This window comes from Oryx dammah, unplaced genomic scaffold (genome assembly GCF_014754425.2).
Source record: "Oryx dammah isolate SB20612 unplaced genomic scaffold, SCBI_Odam_1.1 HiC_scaffold_16, whole genome shotgun sequence".
NCBI classification, from domain to species: domain Eukaryota; kingdom Metazoa; phylum Chordata; class Mammalia; order Artiodactyla; family Bovidae; genus Oryx; species Oryx dammah.
The window spans coordinates 37352482-37374538 of NW_024070200.1; the positions used below are offsets into that span (position 1 = coordinate 37352482).

At 36.3% G+C, this 22057-nt stretch overlaps 1 protein-coding gene across 3 annotated transcripts in view; it reads left to right on the top strand.

The window, feature by feature from the left end:
- Positions 1-22057, top strand: part of SCAPER (S-phase cyclin A associated protein in the ER) — a 389138-nt gene that overhangs the window by 181755 nt on the left and 185326 nt on the right. For all 3 annotated transcript variants that reach the window (XM_040257316.1, XM_040257318.1, XM_040257317.1), the window contains exon 23: positions 6929-7055. In XM_040257316.1, coding sequence (XP_040113250.1) covers positions 6929-7055 — 127 coding nt within the window. The remainder of the gene's footprint in view (positions 1-6928; positions 7056-22057) is intronic.

A 22057-nucleotide genomic window follows, 5' to 3' on the forward strand; every position in this document is an offset into this window, starting at 1 on the left:
TCTCATTGGCCGAGGGAAGTCATTTTGTCAAATCCTTAGTCACTGTATGAGGAGACTATTAAGTCATGACTATGCATTGGAGAAGGAAATGGCAACCCACTCCAGTGTTCTTGCCTGGAGAATCCCAGGGACGGGGGAGCCTGGTGGGCTGCCGTCTGTGGGGTCGCACAGAGTCAGACACGACTGAAGTGACTTAGCAGCAGCAGCAGCAGCAAGATATACTTCAAGGGGGGACCTTTAATGTAATAGTCTGTTCTACAGCTTTCTCTGGATTCTCCTCTTACTTGACTAACTGCTGTTCCTCATTACCTGTTGCCTCATTGTTTCTTGTCTCTTTGAGCTCTGACATTAGCATGCCTTTGTCCTGAGAGTTCAGGTAGAGAATTACTCTCTTGGTAATCTCATTTATTTTCATGACTTTAAAGAACTAGTATCCGGATGGACTTTAAATTCATGTCTCCAATCTGGACCTGTCCCCAGAACTCTAGAATACAATATCCAGCTTTCATGATAGCATTTCCACTTGGATGTCTCTCTGTTCACTTGAATGCCTCAGGTGAACATGTGTCAAGGTAAACTCCTAAAATTTGTTTCCAAAATTTACCCCTCCTATTTTTGTTTATCTTAAGAAATGGCAGGTCTATCCTTACATTAAGTCATCTAAAACTTTAGAGTCATCCTTTTTTTCAAAAAACTTAATTATTGTAACTGATTGAAATAGGTAACCAAAAAGGAGATGGAAAGACATGTCTCCTTATAAAATTATTCTATTTAATAAATGAAAAGGACTTTCTCCAGTTTCCCTTCCCTCTTCCAGAAAAATTCAGTCCTTTTATTGTTAGATGAGAGCACCACCAAGCAGCCATCTGCATGGGCTGGATGACTGGATGCAGCAGGGGCAGAGGGGTGGCTGTCAGAGCTTGAGTGGACCAAGGAGGGGCGGCCAGGAGTGAAGGTTCAGAGCCAAGCAGAGTACGGGAGCTTCCGTGTGGGGTAGGACACCATGGCCTGGCGTGGGGAATCAGAGCCCAGTGAGGGGGGCAGAGCCATGGACTGTCATCCTTGCCCAGTCTGTCAGGGGAGCCTTGTAAAGGCTGTGAAACCCATGCATGGGTGAGAAGAGCAGAGGAGACCGGTGTGGGGAGTCAGAGCCAAGCAGGTAGATGATAGTGTACCTAAACAAAGATGGGTGATATGTTAGGTGGGTATGTTAGGATATGTATGGGTGATATGTTGTTGACATAAGTAAATATATTAAGGACATTGGAAGACATATTGCTCACTGTTAGAGAAGAGAGTTAAAAAATAGACTCAAGGAGAATAGAAAATCCTGCAGTGATGAACTGGAATTGTAGATATAAGTTTTAACTTGTATTTTCCAACATATATGTAGAAATAAATATAGATGTAAAGTGTAGGGATACACACACACACACACATGACCTTGGAACAATGCAGAGTGGGGTTTAGAGCTACTGACCCTCTGAGCAGTCAAAAATCTGCCTGTAACTTTTACAGTCAGCCCTTCTTCTCTGAGGTTTTACATGCACGAATTTAACCAACCATGAATTATGTGGAACACACATAGTGTAAAACATCTGTATAAGTGGACCTATACAGTTCGAAGCCCTGTTGCTCGGGCATCATCTTTTTGTATATATAATTATATATTTTTTATATTTATTTATATAAAATAATGTATACACATTTTCTAGATCTTTCTACTATGGGTGAGGGCCTGGGAACAGCAGCACCTTGATAGCATTGAGCACATCTAGCATGAAGTGTGAGGATGACATAGTTCCCTGAAAGGGTAGATGGGTTCTTTATTCACAAGAAAGGATGCTGGAGGCAACAATGAAAGATATTCCGTATGGGAGGCAATATATGCACACTGGCTTTTTTCATTTTATATGAGGATTTCTTAAACTCTTACATTTAGAAATACAGGCTTAGGCATATAATTTAAAAATGGAAGGGGAACCTGTAGCCTTAAATTTAAACTGTGAACCTCTCAAATAGAGAAGGTTTAAAAGAAAAAATGGAAGTTAATATATTTATGTCTTCCTGCCCGTCACACTAAAGAACAATGTTGTTTCCTAACATGGACCCAGTTTCCCTTCTTACACTTGTAAGTCTTCCCAATGATCCCAATGAACCTCCCCAAACTTTACTGTGATAAAAGTTAGGGCTCCTTACAGAGGAGCCGTTAGATTTCACATTCACCAGTAACGGATTTGAACTGAGAATTGTTAAAATGTGTTCAAATTTAGAGAAGAAAATATCTGACCTTAAAAAATTCTCCACAGAGCCATTTACCTGTCAGATACTTCTCATGTTCTGGGCTAGGAATTACGAAGCCTTTAGTTTTTCTTTTCATGCTAGAAAAATTACCCGCCAGAATTTACACAAATAGCAGTTTCTGTATTAAGAAACTGCACCCTCTAAACAGCTCCTGTTCTTGCCCTGTAAGGAAACTATAACTTTCAGGAATTGAGTCCTGTGACATTCAGTCATTATTTATAGTATGAATCAAAATCGAATGCCTTTTTTCTTGAGAGGAGCTATGTTATTTGTGGTACTTGGTGGAGGCCAGGAATGAAGCAGAGGTTTAGCTCATGTTACCACAGCATCCCCTTCATTTGGCATTCTTCCTTGAAGGGTAGGTTCACATGAGTCCCAGATTTGATTTACCTCAGGGCGAAATATAAGCCTCTTGTATTCTGTGAATTAAAATGGTCCTTGTGCCTCTCTAAATACCCCTGGTTTTCAGTGGAATGTGAGCATTCTTGGTAAGAGTACTACTAGATTCATATGCATCTGTTGCTGTGGCTGGATATTTAGTTACATGGTGTGCAAGCTTTATTCAGCCAAGAGCTGAAGTGACTACTTATCTGTCACACAATGGAGTTTGCTGCCAATATTCGTCCACATGATAAGGTCAGTTACTTTAATCGGATGGGACTCTAGCCCACATTCGATTAGGAGGAAAAGGACTGTGTTGCTCTTAGTCTATTTTTGTATTTTTTTATATTCTCGAAATGTTAGATTGAGACTTTCTGTCAGCAAGTAGTAATAAGAGTTGATTATTTATTGATTATTTATTCAGTGTCTACTTTAGTGAATGGTGTTAGGTACATTACATTAATTATCTCTAATCTTCAGAAGCTCTGAAGAAAAAAATATATGTATATATAATCTCCACTTTTAAGTTGAAGAAATTGAGATTGAGTATTTAAATAACCTCCCCACAGTTTACATAAAGCCAGAATTTAAGCATATGGTATTTCTGATTTTAGAGTTTGTATTTGTTCTGTGACTTATCAAAGTAAACTCCATATGGATAGTTTAGATTTAAACTGGAGTTCACAAGTGCCTTTTTGAACTGCAGTTGCTATTGTATTCTTTGAGGAATTAAAGATTTTTACATAAATAGATGAAATTGTGTTCTAGGATATTATTCATTTGTGAATAAAATTTTCTTATTGAATTGACTAGGTGGTGTGGAGATAAAGCATGAAATCTGAAGATGAAAGGCATAGGTTCCTAGTTCCAATAGTGCATTTACTAGCCATGAAGCCTTGGGAAAGTCACCTCATCTTCCTAAGCCCTAGCATTCAAACAGGGATGGGTAATGTTTTTCAGAGGACAAATAAGGTCATGTACATTGAAAGCATTTTGTAACATAGAGATTATGGATATTACTAAGATAAGTATAAAGAAGAAATTTTTTCTTAGACCATATATCAGTACTTCTAGAGTGTACTTACGTAGCGGTGCTATAGATAAGATGGTGAATGGTTCCACAACAGCCCTCTCTCATAAGGGCAATATTGTGCTTCTGCACTGTTCAGTATGATAGCTTCTAGCCACACATGGCTGTTTAAGTTATTAAAATTAAGTTAAATTAGTTCTTCATACCGAAGCTCCTTCACTCTACGGCCTGTGAGCCACAACTGCTGAGCATGTGTGCTGCATGTATTAAAGCCCTAGAGACCCTGCTTAGGAAAAGGAGTACGTCAAGGCTGTATACTGTCACCCTGCTTATTTAACTTCTATGCAGAGTACATCATGAGAAACGCTGGGCTGGAAGAAGCACAAGCTGGAATCAAGATTGCCGGGAGAGATATCAGTAACCTCAGATATGCAGATGATACCACCCTTATGGCAGAAAGTGAAGAGGAACTAAAAAGCCTCTTGATGAAGGTGAAAGAGGAGAGTGAAAAAGTTGGGTTAAAGCTCAACATTCAGAAAACGAAGATCACGGCATCTGGTCCCATCACTTCATGGGAAATAGATGGGGAAACAGTGTCAGACTTTATTTGTTTGGGCTCCAAAATCACTGCAGATGGTGACTGCAACCATGAAATTAAAAGATGCTTACTCCTTGGAAGAAAAGTTATGACCAACCTAGATAGTATATTCAAAAGCAGAGACATTACTTTGCCAACAAAGGTCTGTCTCGTCAAGGCTATGGTTTTTCCAGTGGTCATGTATGGATGTAAGAGTTGGACTGTGAAGAAAGCTGAGTGCCGAAGAATTGATGCTTTTGAACTGTGGTGTTGGAGAAGCCTCTTGGAGTCCCTTGGACTGCAAGGAGATCCAACCAGTCCATTCTGAAGGAGATCAGCCCTGGGATTTCTTTGGAAGAAATGACGCTGAAGCTGAAACTCCAGTACTTTGGCCACCTCATGCGAAGACTTGACTCATTGGAAAAGACTCTGATGCTGGGAGGGGTTGGGGGCAGGAGGAGAAGGGGACGACAGCGGATGAGATGGCTGGATGGCATCACTGACTCGATGGACATGAGTCTGAGTGAACTCCGGGAGTTGGTGATGGACAGGGAGGCCTGTTGTGCTGTGACTCATGGGGTCGCAAAGAGTCGGACACGACTGAGTGACTGAACTGAACTGAACTGAGAGACCCTGCTTAGAAACAAGAGAACCCACCACAAGGAGAAGCTACCACAACTAGAGTAGCCCCCACTTGCTGCCACTAGAGGAAGCCTACGTGCAGCAACGAAGACCCTGTACAACCCAAAATAAATGAAATAAAATGGTTAATTTTGTTTTAAGTCCTGCAGTCATACTAAATGTCTTTCAAGTGCACAATAGGTACATTTGGCCAACAGCCACCAGGTTGTACATAATAGGTATGGAACATTCCCATCATTACCAAAAATCCTGTTGTCAATCTCTGCGTGAGAGAGATTTGTGATAGTGACTTGAATGAATAGATCAGAGAAAGCAGTGTTTGAGCTAGAAACTTAGGGAAGAATAGGATTTTTCTGGAGGTGGGGCAAGTGTTTCAGAAGGAATGAATAAAAGAGCATTTGCAAAGACACTGAAGCAGGGAAAGCAGGATTTAGATCCAGGAATACCTTATGCATATAGAGCCAGTGTGGTAAGATGAGCCCTACATGGGAGGAAGCAGTCTTCCTCGATTGTAATAGGAAAAATAAAGGAGAGTGTGGGTGAAATGCTCACATGCGTATAGATTTTTGGCAGAAAGTGAGGATTTCCTTGTTCCAGTAGCTTTCATTTTCTCTATGAAATGTAAAACCTTCTTATATGAAAGCAAGGGGGAGAAGGAAAAGAGTGGAAATATGAGGAGATGGAGCAATATAGGAAGTCTTTGTAGAAGTGTGCGAGAGTGAACAGACTTGGACAAACTTACTATTAAGATTCTGAAGCCATAGTCATTCAATCTTTTGTATGGTATGAGTTTTTCTCAGTATCGGAAATGGAAACAGCTGGCAGATGTTCACTAATCCAGCTAAATTAATGTTTGCAAGACACCGAGAGGGATGCCTGGCCCACTAAATAATTGTTGGTGATTGTTACCATAACTGGGGGTTAGCTGTAGGAGTAACAGAACAACAGAGAGGGTATGTGCCACACGTTTACAAGGAAGTGATTATAATGAAGGCCAATGGAATCAGTCATAGATAAAAATGGAAGTAGGGTAACAGGGAAGTGGCATATAGGGGGAAAGTGCAGAGATCTAGGATGGTGTCTGGTGAGTGTCTGTTGGTAGGATGCTTAGGCGAGTAACAGGATAGAAGAAGATTGCTCAAAGAATGAGGTCTGTGAAACAGAAGTAAGGGCTTTAAAGAAACATCAATGCAGTTCACTTACTAAAGAATCCTATGAAATATGTGTTATTTTTGTGCATGCTGAGTCACTTCAGTAGTGTCTAAGTCTTTGTGACCCCATGGACTGTAGACCACAAGGCTCCTCTGTCCATGGAATTTTCCAGGCAAAAATACTGGAATGGGTTGCCATGCTCTCCTCCAAGGGATCTTCCCAACCCAGGATTGAACCCACGTCTCTTATGTCTCCTGCATTGGCAGGTGGGCTCTTTACCACTTGAGCCACTTGGGAAGCCCCAGGTGTGTTACGTGTTATTCTTGGTGAAAAACAAGTAAAAACAAATGCTCTGTTGTCTAAATGACATCAGCAGTGACAGGAAATCCCCAGATTGCTTATAAACTGGAACACGGGAAATTTGACATTCTGAGAATTTACAGTGCTTATAATTGTCTTAAAGATTTACATCAAAATATGAAAACCTGCTCAGGCTCCTCTCCTCATTTTCTCTGCCATCATACTCTGACCTATCCCCATCATCAAGTCTGTTCTAGTGTAAGAGTAACGCAGAAACTGATGGCAGCAACTGCTCCAGCTGATCCTGTGGATGGGCAGTACTGTCCTTTAGGTCTGTTTTGTGTCACAAAGACTAGATTGGTGTTTGTGCATATAGAGTAATACTGGCCTTAGGAGTGGTTTGTTTTTCTTTTCCTTAGGTACTCTCTGAAGCAGCTTCTAATATAATAATGAAAGTAACTTTTGTTTAAAAGTGTTCTGGAAAATGAAATACTGTAGACTAATGCATTCATGTCATGCTTCTCTTTTATTTTGTACCCAAGGCTTCAGCGATTAGCCAAAGATCTTCTAAAACAACTACAAGCACAAGACAGTGGCTCATGGGCAAACAATAAGGTTTCTGCTTTAGATCGGACCCTTGGTGAGGTCGCTAGAATATTGGAAAAAGAGGTATGTAACTCATCTCTGGCCTCTGGCCATAATCTTTATGTTTCTTTCTCATTATGATGGGCCATGGGACTACAAGGTAAACTCTTAAGTATGTGTGTTTCTTTGGTGTTTCCAAAAGCTGGTCAACCACTGGTGGATATTTTTTTCTTTTTGTTCTTATGATATTGAAATTGTTTTTAGTTGTGTTAACTGAAGTCCTCTATGGCAAAAATACATTCTTTACATTGTAGTTTTCTCAGTCATATTTTTCCTAACATGACATTCTATTTTAAATAGAATCAGAGTAATAAAGATATACAGTTTAATGGCAGAAAATATAAGACTTTGAATTATAAAGCTCATAAATCACAGATTTTCACAAAACACTGGTTTCCTTCCTGTTTCCAATAGAAGATTTGATAGTTTTCTTTAATGACTTATAGTCATTAAATGTTGCAGTGACCGTTTAAAAAATCCTTAATGGTTTTAAAAGTATTTATTATTCACTATAGAAAATTTTAAAGGAACAAAGAAGAAATAAAACTCCCTGTAATATCCAATATTGACATTTTATTGTGTTTTTTTCTGATATTTTACTGTTCATTTTTATAGTATTTTGTCTTGCTAATTTTATCATAAATATTTTATCATGCCTTATAAATTCTTTTTAACTGAATGAACATATCACAATTTATACAATTTGTATCACTTAGGTGGTTTCTAATTTTTTTTTTAAGATGTTCATCTTTGTTTATTAGCTGCAATTTTTGTTTTCCTGGTTTAAACTGTATTGTGTTATATTTTATATATATGAAAAAATGTAGTAATAAAAATTACATAAATGCAATGGGTTATGATCTCATGACCAACCCAAGAACTAAGTTGATCCCAGTATATTTATTATTTATAGTTCCCATTGGATTCCTTCCTTACCCTATCCCCCTGCCTCTGCTCCCTTTCAGGAAATACTGTATAGAATTAAAGGGGTATCCTTTCTTTGTTTTATAAAAATAGTGTTATTGACTTATCACATAAATGTATATTTAATTAATATATTATTTTGTTTTGCTTGTATTTGGCCTTTATAAAATATTACACTGCAGACTTCTTGATTTTTTCAATCAAAATTATGGCTCTTAAGTTTTATTTAAGCTTATAAATGTAGCTATTTTTCATTTATTTTCTCTGTTGTACAGTGAGTACTACGTTGTGTTAGTACTACAATTTTTTATATCATTCTCCTGACAATAGATGTTCATTTCAGGATTTGGGGTGTGTGTGTGTGTGTGTGTGTGTGTGTGTGTAGATGGGGGTGATTGGAGAGAGGGAGAGAGGTAAGGGGCCGTGCTGCTCAAACAATTTCTGTATTAGAACAATTCAAGAAGAATTTCTCTAAAGCAGGGAAGGAGCCTCAGACTTTAGTCTGCATCAGAATCACCTAGAGGACTTGTTAAAACACCTTGGATTTCTGATTCAGTAGATCTGGAGTGGGTCCCAAGAATCTGTGTTTCCAGTAAGTTCCCAAGTGACATTGATGCTGCTGGTCCAAGGACTATACTTTGAGAGCTTGCTCTATTCTAGGCAATATGCCTCAGGGGCAGAATTACTGGGTTTTCAGTCATACGAATAACCAACTTTACAAGACAGCGCTCAGCTGCATTTTGGCGTCAAACAACAACCCCTTTAGGAACTGAAAGCAGCATACTCACTGTGACATGGCCGCAGAGCCACGTGGAGTCAGTTCTTTTGTGTAACATGTCCTTTTCAAAGTATGAGAGCGTTCAGAAACTGGTAGTTGTCCAGCATGTACTGGATGGAATGTTTAGAGGTTTTATATGCCTTGGGGAAATCTCTAATTATTTTAAAATTAGCAGATTTTCTTTTTGTTTTTAAAAAAGGGTACTTATACTTTGAAATAAAAGGCATTGTTTGAAGATACTACCATGTAAACTTTGTCTTACAAATATTGTTTTAGATTGAAGTAGTCACAGAATTTTTTAGGAAAAAGTAAAATGATCTGTGTAAGAAAGGTATTCAGTCTGAAAATCTAGGTAAAATTATTTCATTCACAAAGGGGCAATTTACCAGAATACCACTGATTCCTTATAATTTGAGGGAGAAAAATGTTGTCTGGCTCCCAGTCTAAATGGTCTGTGTCAGGAACCTTGCTGTAAAACTGTCCTCAGAGTATACACTGCAGGACCACCTAAGAGTCTAAACTTACCTACAATAAGATCCTTTTGCAACTTTTAGAACTAAAATCCTTTTTACTTTGCCAAGACAGACACACTTTATGTGAAATCCTGTTCATAGAGTTATACTGACATTTTAGTGTAATTCAGCTGATGGTATTTATGATTTCAGTCTAGGGATTATAAATAACCATTCCTTTTTGTTTGGAAAACTGCCTGGAGTAACAAAATCATTAGCGTCAAAGCCAAGTACCCAGTGAAGAATTTGAAGACAGCCTAGAAGTGACAGGGGTGGGACTGGTGGAACTTGGGTAAGCGTTCACTGAGGAATGGTAAGAGATTAATCTTGAGGTCTTTGTCCTCTTAGTTTAGACCTCAACACGCTGATGCTTTCTGTTGCTGCTTCGGCACAGTTTCCCTTAGAAAATTTTTCTGAAGTTCTGAGAACTGTTCTAGGGCTAACAGGTTAAAAGTGTGAAGCACAAAAGTGCTCCGTCACAAAAGAGATTTGGAGACTGAGGAGATCTGGGTGTTTTCGTGCTTACTGTGTGACTCACGTTCCTTCTGGCTTCTTAGGTTCTCTGATTCCATTCAGAAATAAAACATTTGTAAGCTTTGTTGTGTTCATTATGCTTTTTAACAAACTGCGCCACAAACCACTGCTTCAAGTGTGAAATCTAATAGGAGATTTTCTCTTCACAAGGATTAAAGCCGCCAAAGCCGACACCCTGACATAATCATGAACGGTCTCACCTGCCCTCAGAGACTGCAAGGAAAATGCCTCAGCACAGTACAGAAGGTGTAACCATAATCCAGCCCTGGAATAAACTTGCAGTCCAAATTCTCATCACCCATACTATTTTAAATGTTGAATTGAGTGTAAAGTCATCCCAGATTGATTAGTAGCATCCCCTAGGAACCTGGCAGAAAGAAATGCAAATCCTAATTGGAAGAAGACACCTTTATCCTAGGCCTCAAGGCATTTCTGTGAAGTAATTTTATGAGAACAAGTGGCCACAGTCAGTCAAAACGCAATCACAAAAGTAGATAAGTCATTATGAGTAAGCTCAAGCAGAAAGCAGAACGGCAAGACTTAATAAATACCAGTCATAGACATTAAAACTGTGTTTCATATGTTAGGAAATAAAGACAGGATTGAGAACATCTATAGTTATGGGCCTAACAATAGTGACACAGGAGGCAATTCAGAATAGTCCTCTCACTGATGACAGCTAATAAAGCTGAACAAACTGTAAGCTGGTTCCAAACTGCTAATAGAGTAGTAAAGAATTACCGGTCCAAGATCTAGGAACATGGCATTTGGGGGCTGGGTATAGTTGGTGATCCAAAAAAGGTGGATGAGAAGCTTGAGTAGTACTTTTAATAGTATTACAGAACTGGTAGAGGAGAAACAGGAGTGTCTAGGACTGTCAGTGCTAACACAGTGGCAAAAAGTCTGTGTTTTGGGTTGAGACTTTAAAGGACTCAACGAAGAGAGAGGGTAAACAGAAAGTGTGCCAGTCACTGCACAGACTGCAGCTAAAGGTCAAACCATCTGGGTGGCTGGGAAAATGCTGATCATTGGGAAAAAAAAACAGGGAAGTGCTCTAGAATTGCTAATACCTGCAGGTACCTAACTAAAGCAAATAGAATATCTACTCTGAAAGAAGATATTATAATAACCTAAGCCTCAAATTATTTCAATAAAGTGATTTTAAAATATATTTTCTGGCAGAGAAAGATAGTTAAGCATATAAAAGGCAAGACAACATGGATAAAAATCAATAGAAAGAAACAAATAGGAACTCTAGAACTATGCTTACTGTGTTCAAGGATATAAGTATTCATTTTTTTATATACTTTTAAATAAATATAAATTTATTTAAATTTAATTTTAATTAAATAATATACTTTTTAAAAAAGTATAGTGCATTTGAAAGAAAATAGAAATTTGAGAACTGAATGTTTTTGTAATTAAAATTATAAAAACTGTAGATTAAATAACAGAATAAACCAACTGGAGAGAGAATTTGTGTACTGTGAGATAGGTCATAGGAAAGAATCCTGACTGAAACACGGAGAGAAGATATGGAAAATACAGAGAAGAGTGTAAGAGGCAAATAATATATGGTGAAAATACCTAATATATGTATAGTTATTCAGAAGCAGAGAAGTAGAAACATTATTTCAAGTAATTATCATTTAGAATTTTCTAAAACTTATAGATCAATCCACAGATTCATGAAACCAAATAAAATTCAAGCAGGGTAAATTAAAAAGAAATCCACAGTCCACAGACATCGTAGTAAAATTGAAGAAAATCATAGTGCAAGCCAATCTCATTCATGAACTTGGATTCAAATTTCCTAAGCAAATTTTGGCAAACCAAATCATGCAGTGTGTTGAATGAATAATATGTAACAACAAAGTTAGATTTATTCAAGATATGCAAGTTTAGATTATTGTTGGAAAATCAGTCATAGCTTATGTTAATGGAAGAAAAAGATCATCTCAAAAGATGCAGTTAAAAAGCGTTTGATAAAGTCATCACCAAAGCAATTCATGATGGTAAACCAGGAACAGAATGGAATTTCCTAATCTAACAAATTGTATCTGCCCCCCAAAAAAGCATAGCTGATATCATAAACTATTAAACAAGTTTAACAAAGCCACTAGATACAAGGAGAGTATATAAAATTGTATTATGATGTCATCAAAAGAATTAAGTATGTAAGAGTAAATCTGTCATGTTCATAGATTAGATTTTTTTTGTATCTCTTATTTAAAGCTACAGAAATTAAGATGGTGTGCTCTTGGAGCAAAGATGGAGAAAAAGAAAAATATAAACAGTCCTATTCTAATGTATATGCTTGATGCATGACATGTAAGGGATTTGTTTATGTATATATGGAAAAAGGAGGTGTGGTGAAGCATTAGGAGAAAGTATGGTCTGTTTTGTGAATGATGCTATGGTGATTAAATATCCTTATTTTTAAAAACTGAAACTTGACCTTAACTCACATCATAAACAAAATATTCTAGATTGACCTAAATGTAAATGAAAAAATAAAATTAGGAAATAACAGAAGAATGTCTTTTTGACTTTGGGGTTTTGCCTAGATAAGAAAAGTACAAAAAAGACATTAACCATAAAGGAAGGCGTTAATAAATTTGCATTAAAATAGAAATTTTATTCATCAAGAGACTCCAGGGAAAGAAAAGAATAAAAAAGAAACAGAATGGGAGAAGACATTTATATGTACAACTCACAAAGAAGAGTATCCAGAGCATATAAGGAATTCCTACAAATTAATGAGGAAAGAAAAACCCCAACAACAACCCAATAGGAAAATGGTGAAGAGAATGGCATTCCAAAAGGAGAAATTTAAATAGCCAATAAATAAATACAAAGATAGTCAGTCTCTTTCGGAGAAGGCAATGGCAACCCACTCCAGTACTCTTGCCTGGAAAATCCCATGGGCGAAGGAGCCTGGTAGGCTGCAGTCCATGGGGTCGTGAAGAGTTGGACACTACTGAGCAGCTTCACTTTCACTTTTCACTTTCATGCATTGGAGAAGGAAATGGCAACCCCCTCCAGTGTTCTTGCCTGGAGAATCCAGGGGGGAGCCTGGTGGGCTGCCGTCTCGGGTCGCATAGAGTCGGACTCAACTGAAGCAACTTAGCAGCAGCAGCTGCAGTTCCAGTTATATGAACTTCAAGAACAGACAAAGCTAACCTTACTGTTTTGGAATGTATACCTAGGTGGTAAAACTGTAAAGAAGCTTCGGGAAGTATTTCTCATAAAAATCAGGATAATGATTGTCCAGAGAGGAGAGTGCTTGGTATGGTCAGGGAGATTTACCGAAGGAGTTTCCAGATTCTTCTTTTTTCTTGACCAGATGATGATGTTATGCTCAAATTACTCTTCAAATTGTGTTATGTGTTTTCTTTTTTTTCTTTTCTGGCTTTCTGTATGTTATGTTTCACAATAAAAATTACACTGAAAGTTCAAGTTAAATTGCTTCAAAGACACTTTGTTGCACAAATGTTTAATTATTTCAAATAATAGTTTTTAAAACATTCTTATATATGCAAAGGCACTCTCCTCATTCTTGCCATTGTATTAAATTTGTTCTAAGTAAATGTGATTTGTATTTGCATTGACTTTCTCAGTACTCTGCCACACTGAACATTACATTTAAGTTTGGATAGTAATAGCATCCCACAAGCTTTCTGTGGTTTATCAGTAACATGAGACATTTGTATGCTGTTACTATAAGTAAACAGTTTAAGCAGATGGATTGGACATGGATTTTGTCCAGTTGCCTTTCCTGACTTTTTTAGAATCCTGCCAAATTTAAATACGGATTCAGCTGTAAGTCTCTTCAACCTCAATAAGTAAACCACATAGCTGACAGCATTCATAATTTAACTGAATTGAGAGATGTCAAATCACAATTGACTTTGTGATAACCTATAGCACACCCTGCCATGCTTTGGTGCTTTTGAAGTTCATCCTGCAAAATTCCACCAACAAAAAACTATAGAAGATAGAAAAGTAGAAACTCGGCCTCACCCCATCCTCTTCTTTCCTGCTTTTCACCAACTGAGGTTTGTGGCTATTCCATACATGCCTAGACTCAAAGAAGATAAACCACTAATCCGTAGGAGCTTTTTCACCCCAGTTGTGTTCAGAAATTGTGTTCAAATCCTGCTGGACACTGCCTCTTGTCCAGACCTCATGGTTGCGTTAGGTTTTACTTCTCTTATTTTCAGCTGGAACTCTTCAGTTGTGAGAAACTGGAAAACATTCAGTTGTGGGATCCTTTCATTTTGATCCCCTCACTTATAGTGTTCTCACTTTATGGAGTTGTTTCCTCATAGCAGCTGCCTAATAACTGTATGTAGCTTGTATGACACCCACATTTTGTCAGAAAGTGTCAAGTATATCATATGGCCCAAAGTAAAATGAAAATGTTTCTCATACCTTCTTCAACTTGCTTGTTTTAGTCAACTAAATGGAATTGTTATTTTAAGAATCATGCAGATCTTTAATATGTACATGGTTTGTGGTTTTTTAAAAAGAAACAGTGAAGGAAAGGGAAGAAGTGTTTATATATTTTGTTTTAGGTGTGGTTATATACATATGTCCAATTGCCAAAATTCATCAAACCAAATACTTAAATCTCTGCGTTTTATGTTAATTATCTCTCAGTAAAAAAAAAAAAAAAAAAATTAGGTGATCATGACCACAAAATAGTGTATGTTATATTTCAGATGATGAGGCTTGCTTTTATAAAAGCACACTACTTTAGTCATCTCATCTGAAATCACTTACTGTGGTTTCTTTATGAAAAGTCCTCTTTTAAAAGCAAATAAATTTGTTATAAAAATTCAGTTATGAATATTTGCACTGCTAGTTTACAGCAACATTTTTATATGACTTGTGATATTTTCTATTATGATTATGCAAATTATCTCTTTGTGGACTACTATTAAATTCTTTTTAAGAACCTCTTACATAATATAACATAGAAATTTATGTAAAACAGACTTGCACAGAAAATTAATAATTATAACAGCAAAAAACCTAGTGACTCCTCCTTGAGAAACATCATTGTCAGCATCTCAGAACCCTCCAACCCACCTACATTTATTTTGCCAATCATACGTTTCTCTTAATATTTGGATAAATTATTACTTTGGCTTTTTGGAAACCACTTTTTTTTATTTTATGATTTTGTCCCCTAAAGGCCCATTCCTAAATAAGATATGTTAGTGTAAACATGTCTAGTTTTGAACATTATATAAATGGAATGCTCTTCTCTGTAATTTGATGTTTTGCTTCTATCAAGATTATGTATTTAACAATTTATGTTGTTGTAAAGGGTTTTCCCATTGTTATATATTGTGTCATTATATAAATTTACCACAATAACATTTACCCATTTCACCACTAATGGACACTGGGTTGTTTTGATGAAATAAGTGCTTCTAAACATGTATCATTGAACTCATGTGCAAGAATTTCCCTAGGGAATGGAATTCCTGGGTCATATGGTATGTATATCTTTAATTTTTCTTGATAATGCTGTATTGTTTCCAAAATTATAACAAACGACTCTACTGCCAGCAAAGTATGAAAGTCCTTTCTCTCTTTCTAACACTTGATGTTATCAGACTTTCATTTTTGCTAATCTTGTAGGTATGTAGTACTCCTTGCTGTAGTTTAGTGTGCATCTCTGTTTGCAGATAGGTTCGAGCACCTGTTTGTACTGCTTGGCCATTTGAATTTTTTTGTGGCATGCCTGTTCACATCTTTTGCCCATTTTTCTACTAATTTATTTTTTATGTTATGGTTACCAATCCTCAGTTGTTCAAGTGTATTACATATAAACATTTCTGTTACTCAGCTGTCATTTTACTCTCTTTTGGTTTTTCCTTTTTTAAAATTAAAATATAGTTTATATATTTATAATATATAAGTTACAACTGTACAATATAGTGATGCACAATTTTTAAAGATTTTACTCAGTTTATAATATTGGCTTATTTCCTGTATTGTACAATGTATCCTTGTAACTTATTTTATGCATAATAGTTCGTACCTCTTACTACCCTACCAAAATATCCCCGCCCCCGCCCCTCCCCTGTAACCACTGATTTGTTCTCTCTGTGCCTGTTTCTTTTTTATTATGTTCACTAGTTTGTTGTATTTTAGATTCTAAGTATAAGTGATATCATATAGTATTTCTTGGTTTTAATATGAGAAAAGTTATTAGTATTTTATGGTTAATAGTTTTTGCTTATCTTTATAAACAGTTGCCCCATTCCTGAATCAAGAAGTCTTTTTTATATTTTCTTGCAGAAGTTTTCTAGTTTTGCTTTTACTTTTAGTTTATTATCCATCTGGAATTAATTTTTTGGCTTATTGTGAAGCTTAATTTCATTCTTTTCCATCTGGGTGCTTCATTTTTTGAGCACCATTTGTTAAAAAAACTAGTTTTTCCCTGTTATTCTTTGGTGTCTCATCTATCATAAATCAAAGTTTTATAGATATACATTTTTCTTCTATTTTTTGTTTTAATTTATTCTCTCCCCAGTTGTCTCTGATACACTGTTAAAACTGTCCATTAAATTCTTAATTTTAACCACAGTATTTTCCATGTCTAGAAAGCCTGTTTACTCTTTTTCACATCTACTATAGTTTTTTATTTATTTATTTTAATTAATTAATTTATTTATTTTACTTTACAATTCTGTATTGGTTTTGCCATACATTGACATGAATCCACCACGGGTGTACATGCGTTCCCAAACATGAACCCCCCTCCCACGCCCCTCCCCACAGCATCTCTCTGGGTCATCCCCATGTACCAGCCCCAAGTATGCCGTATCCTGCATCAGACATAGACTGGCGATTCGATTCTTACATGATATTATACATGTTTCAATGCCATTCTCCCAAATCATCTCACTCTCTCCCTCTCCCCCTGAGTTCAAAAGTCCACTATACACATCTGTGTCTCCTTTGCTGTCTTGCATACAGGGTCATCATTGCCATCTTTCTAAATTCCATATATATGTGTTAGTATACTGTATTGGTGTTTTTCTTTCTCGATTACTTCACTCTGTATGATCGGCTCCAGTTTCATCCATCTCATCAGAACTGATTCAAATGTATTCTTTTTAATGGCTGAGTAATACTCCATTGTGTATATGTACCACAGCTTTCTTATCCATTCATCTGCTGATGGACATCTAGGTTGTTTCCATGTCCTGGCTATTATAAACAGTGCTGCGATGAACATTGGGGTACATGTGTCTCTTTCAATTCTGGTTTCCTTGGTGTGTATGCCCAGCAGTGGGATTACTGGGTCATAAGGCAGTTCTATTTGCAATTTTTTAAGGAATCTCCACACTGTTCTCCATAGTGGCTGTACTAGTTTGCATTCCCACCAACAGTGTAGGAGGGTTCCCTTTTCTCCACACCCTCTCCAGCATTTATTGCTTGCAGATTTTTGGATCGCAGCCATTCTGACTGGTGTGAAGTGGTACCTCATTGTGGTTTTGATTTGCATTTCTCTAATAATGAGTGATGTTGAGCATCTTTTCATGTGTTTGTTAGCCATCCATATGTCTTCTTTGGAGAAATGTCTATTTAGTTCTTTGGCCCATTTTTTGATTGGGTCGTTTATTTTTCTGGAGTTGAGCTGCATAAGTTGCTTGTATATTTTTGAGGTTAGTTGTTTGTCAGTTGTTTCATTTGCTATTATTTTCTCCCATTCGGAAGGCTGTCTTTTCACTTTGCTTATATTTTCCTTTGTTGTGCAGAAGTTTTTAATTTTAATTAGATCCCATTTGTTTATTTTTGCTTTTATTTCCAGAATTCTGGGAGGTGGATCATAGAGGATCCTGCTGTGGTTTATGTTGGAGAGTGTTTTGCCTATGTTCTCCTCTAGGAGTTTTATAGTTTCTGGTCTTACATTTAGATCTTTAATCAATTTTGAGTTTATCTTTGTGTGCGGTGTTAGAAAGTGATCTAGTTTCATTCTTTTACAAGTGGTTGACCAGTTTTCCCAGCACCACTTGTTAAAGAGATTGTCTTTACTCCATTGTATATTCTTGCCTCCTTTGTCAAAGATAAGGTGTCCATAGGTGTGTGGATTTATCTCTGGGCTTTCTATTTTGTTCCATTGATCTATATTTCTGTCTTTGTGCCAATACCATACTGTCTTGATGACTGTGGCTTTGTAGTAAAGCCTGAAGTCAGGCAAGTTGATTCCTCCAGTTCCATTCTTCTTTCTCAAGATTGCTTTGGCTATTCAAGGTTTTTTGTATTTCCATACAAATCTTGAAATTATTTGTTCTAGTTCTGTGAAAAATATCGCTGGTAGCTTGATAGGGATTGCATTGAATTTGTAAATTGCTTTGGGCAGTATACTCATTTTCACTATATTGATTCTTCCGATCCATGAACATGGTATATTTCTCTGACTATAGCTTTTTTATAATTCCATGTTCTTTGCAGATATTTTTGAGCTTACTTTTTATTTACACACAGAAGATATCATTTTACAGTCTATTTGATAATCTCAATATCTCACATCTTTATGTGATTTTATACATTCTTTTTATGTCTTAGTTCCTTTTTCACCTATTAATTTTTCATTACATACTGATAAATGTAATTGTGGAGAACTTTTGCCTCTATATTCATAGTGTACTAGTCTGGAATTTCTTCTGATGTCTTTGTCTAACTGTGATATCAGGGTGATACAAACTTCATAGGATGAGATAGGAAGTGTTCCCTACTTCTGTTTTTTGGAGTAATTTGAGAAGGACTGGTGTTAATTCTTCTTTAAATGTTTGGTAGAATTGACCAGTGAAACCATCTGGTTCTGAATTTTTCTTTGTTGAGAGATTTTTGATTACTGATTCAATCTCTTTACTTGTTACAAATATATTTCAATTTTCTATTTCTTAAGTCAGTTTTAGTAGTTTACATATATCTAGGAATTTGTTCATTTCATCTGGGTTATCTAACTTGTTGGCATATAATTGATCATAGTATGCTCTCATAATCCTTTTATATCTGTAAGATCAGTAGTAACATCCCCCCTTTCATTTCTGATTTTAGTTTTTTGAGTCTTCTCTTTTATCGTTAGTTAAAAGTTTGTCAATTTTGTTGATCTTTTCAAAGAACCAATGTTAATTTTTCTTTGTTTTTCTATTCTCTATTTTATCTCCACTCTTATCTTTATTTCCTTTAGTTTAGGTTTATTAGCTTTGAGGTTAGTTTGCTTTTCTTCTTCTAGTTCCTTAAAGTTTAGGGTTAAGTTACAGATTTGAGATCTTTGTTATTTTTAAAGCAGATATTTACATCTATAAATTTTTCTCTTAAACATCACTTTCAGTGAATTTCATAATTTACATTGTATTCATTTTCATTTATTTCAAAACATTTTCTGATTTCCCTTGTGATTTCTTCTTTGACCCATTCATTGTGCACAATGTATTGTTTAATTTCCACATATCTGTGAGTCCTTCAGACTTTCTTCTGTTACTGATTTCTGATTTCATTCTTTTGTGGTTAGAGAATATAGTTTGTATAATTTCAGTTTTTTAAAATTTATTTACATTTGTTTATGGTCATTGTTGGAACAATTTTAAAAATAATTGAAAACCTAATATAATGGTGCCTTCCTCTGGAAATATTTTTATTTATTTTTAGTAGGTGTTAAGTATATTAATGTTTCCAGAATATCTTAATTCAAATTCAAGACCAAAGGTTCCCTAGACCTCTTGGGGTGTCCTAACAAGCTGCAGGTATATGGATTGGCTGGCTATCTTCTACTTCAGGCTTATTATGAGGGTTAATCTTTTCAGTCTTGGGTGGAATGGTTAACTTGTATCATTTTATAAATGTTTCTCATGGATCAGCAAAAGCAGCCTTGAGGGCTGTGCTTCTGTCTCTTGATTTTTACCTTTTCCCAGATATTCAACTTGCACTTCTCTTTCTGGTAGCTTTAATTTGTGTAGAATAATTTTTAAAAGCGTTTTATTCAGCTTTTTTGTCATTTTTCAACAGGAGAGTTTATCTTAATTGCTGGTTTCTCATTTTAGAATGAGATAGTCCTTCTAGTGTCAGTTAAAATTATACTTTTAAAGTAAATTATAAACTTTAAGGATATTGAAGTAATGTCTATAACATCAGCATTTTGGGAAATGGCTGTTAAATACTTAAGTTAGCTAGTTGTGTAACTGAGGATCAGCTTGTTTCATATTAAGCTATGTCGCAAATATATGAAAACAGCTGTGTGTCCCCTTCCACTTAGAAAAGTATCACACAGAGGATTTAGTTTAAAAAGAGAATGCCTTTGCTGATGCATCAGTGAAGGTCCTTATTCAGAAAAGTATTTAGTTCATTGACCAGAACGGTAGAACATCAGAGTTGTTTATAGCTAAATCCCAGCTACACATTTTTGATGGTTATTTGTTATTTCTTCTTTGAACTAGGGGCTTCCCTGATGGCTCAGTGGTAGAAAATATCCCTACCAATGCAGGAGACTCAAGTTCAATCCTTAGGTAGGGAAGGTTCCCCTGGAGAAGGAAATGGCAACCCATGCCAATGTTCTTGCCTGGGAAATCCCACAGACAGAGGAGCCAGACGGGCTACTATCCATGAGGTCACAAATAGTAGGACGCAACTTAGTGACTAAACAACAAAAACAGCTTGAATTAGATAGAATGTGCTTTTTGTTGTTGTTGTTGTTATTGTTCTTTTTTTTTAAGGAGAGCTAAGCATGGTGTTGGAGAAGACTCTTGAGGGTCCCTTGGATTGCAAAGAGATCCAACCAGTCCATTCTAAAGATCAGTCCTGGGTGTTCTTTGGAAGGAATGATGCTAAAGCTGAAACTCCAATACTTTGGCCACCTCATGTGAAGAGTTGACTCATTGGAAAAGACTGTGATGCTGGGAGGGATTGGGGGCAGGAGGAGAAGGGGACGACAGAGGATAAGATAGCTGGATGGCAAAACCGACTCGATGGACATGAGTTTGAGTGAACTCTGGGAGTGGGTGATGGACAGGGAGGCCTGGCATGCTGCAATTAATGGGGTTGCAAAGAGTCAGACATGACTGAGCGACTGAACTGAACTGAACTGAAGCATGAGAAATCAAAACCAAGTTCACTACTTATCTAGCTAGGTAAATGCCAATATACTGTCATTACCCACCTTTCCTTAGCTAAGGGAGGCTTCTCAAAGCTATTAGATACAAAAGTACTCTTCCCTGGAATGTCAGTTTTATACAAATATTAGAGACCAAAAAATCATTAAAAATTCTTTTACGTGCAGGTTTTTGTGCAAAAGATCATGTGGCAAATAATTGATAATATTTAACCAAGCATGTCATTTATTACATTAGGCAAGAAATATCATAAAAATGATATTTGAGAGCCAGAAGTAGGACCATGAGTTATTTAATCTATATTTATGTTGCTAAAAATGACAATGCTGCTGCTAATATTAAGAACAAATTATTAGAGTTCTTTCTTCACTAACAAAGTTCTTATTGAGTACATTGTTGTTATGATTTAAGGAGATAGACAACACTGTATAAGAAACCCTTTCAGCCCAGCATATGATAAGAGTGATTTTACCTCTCAGTAAGATGTGCTTTTTGAAGTTTCTGCCTGTAGCATCCCAACAGTATTCCATCATGCTACCTCTCTGGCAGTGTTCTGCTCTTGGGCTCACCTTAGTGATTGATTACTGGATGCAGTGAGTAAACACTTACTGTTTTTAACTACATTTGTATAAGTCTGGGTTCTCGGAAATAGTGACACTTAAAAACGAGAAATTGCCCGTATAAGGACCTTGATACTAGCTGTCTTCAGTTCAGCTCTTTTTTTTTTTTTTACTTTAATAGACTCCATGGCAAATACCTTGTATATAAGTAAGACAAGAAGAAAACTATTTTCCTCCTCAATAGTATGTAATATAAAACATCGCTTTCTAGTTAAAATAAGCATAGATGAGATCATGGAAAAGAATGCAAAATTTTTAAATTTTTGAAATAAAATTCTCATGAAGATGTTTCTTGCTGGTACTAAGAATATACTCCCCCTTCCCCTTCATGTCCCTGAAAACTCACTATTTTTCTGACATTAGAAATTCTTAAATGAACATGTTGGAGAAACTCTTACCTTGTAATAAATTAAATCATCTAGGTTGTCCTCTATCCCATCCTTAGGAACTGTGGAGAAATAAAGGATTGTTGAAAGTTACATGTGATGTTGGTGAAAATTGCACCATCTGTGGGCAGATA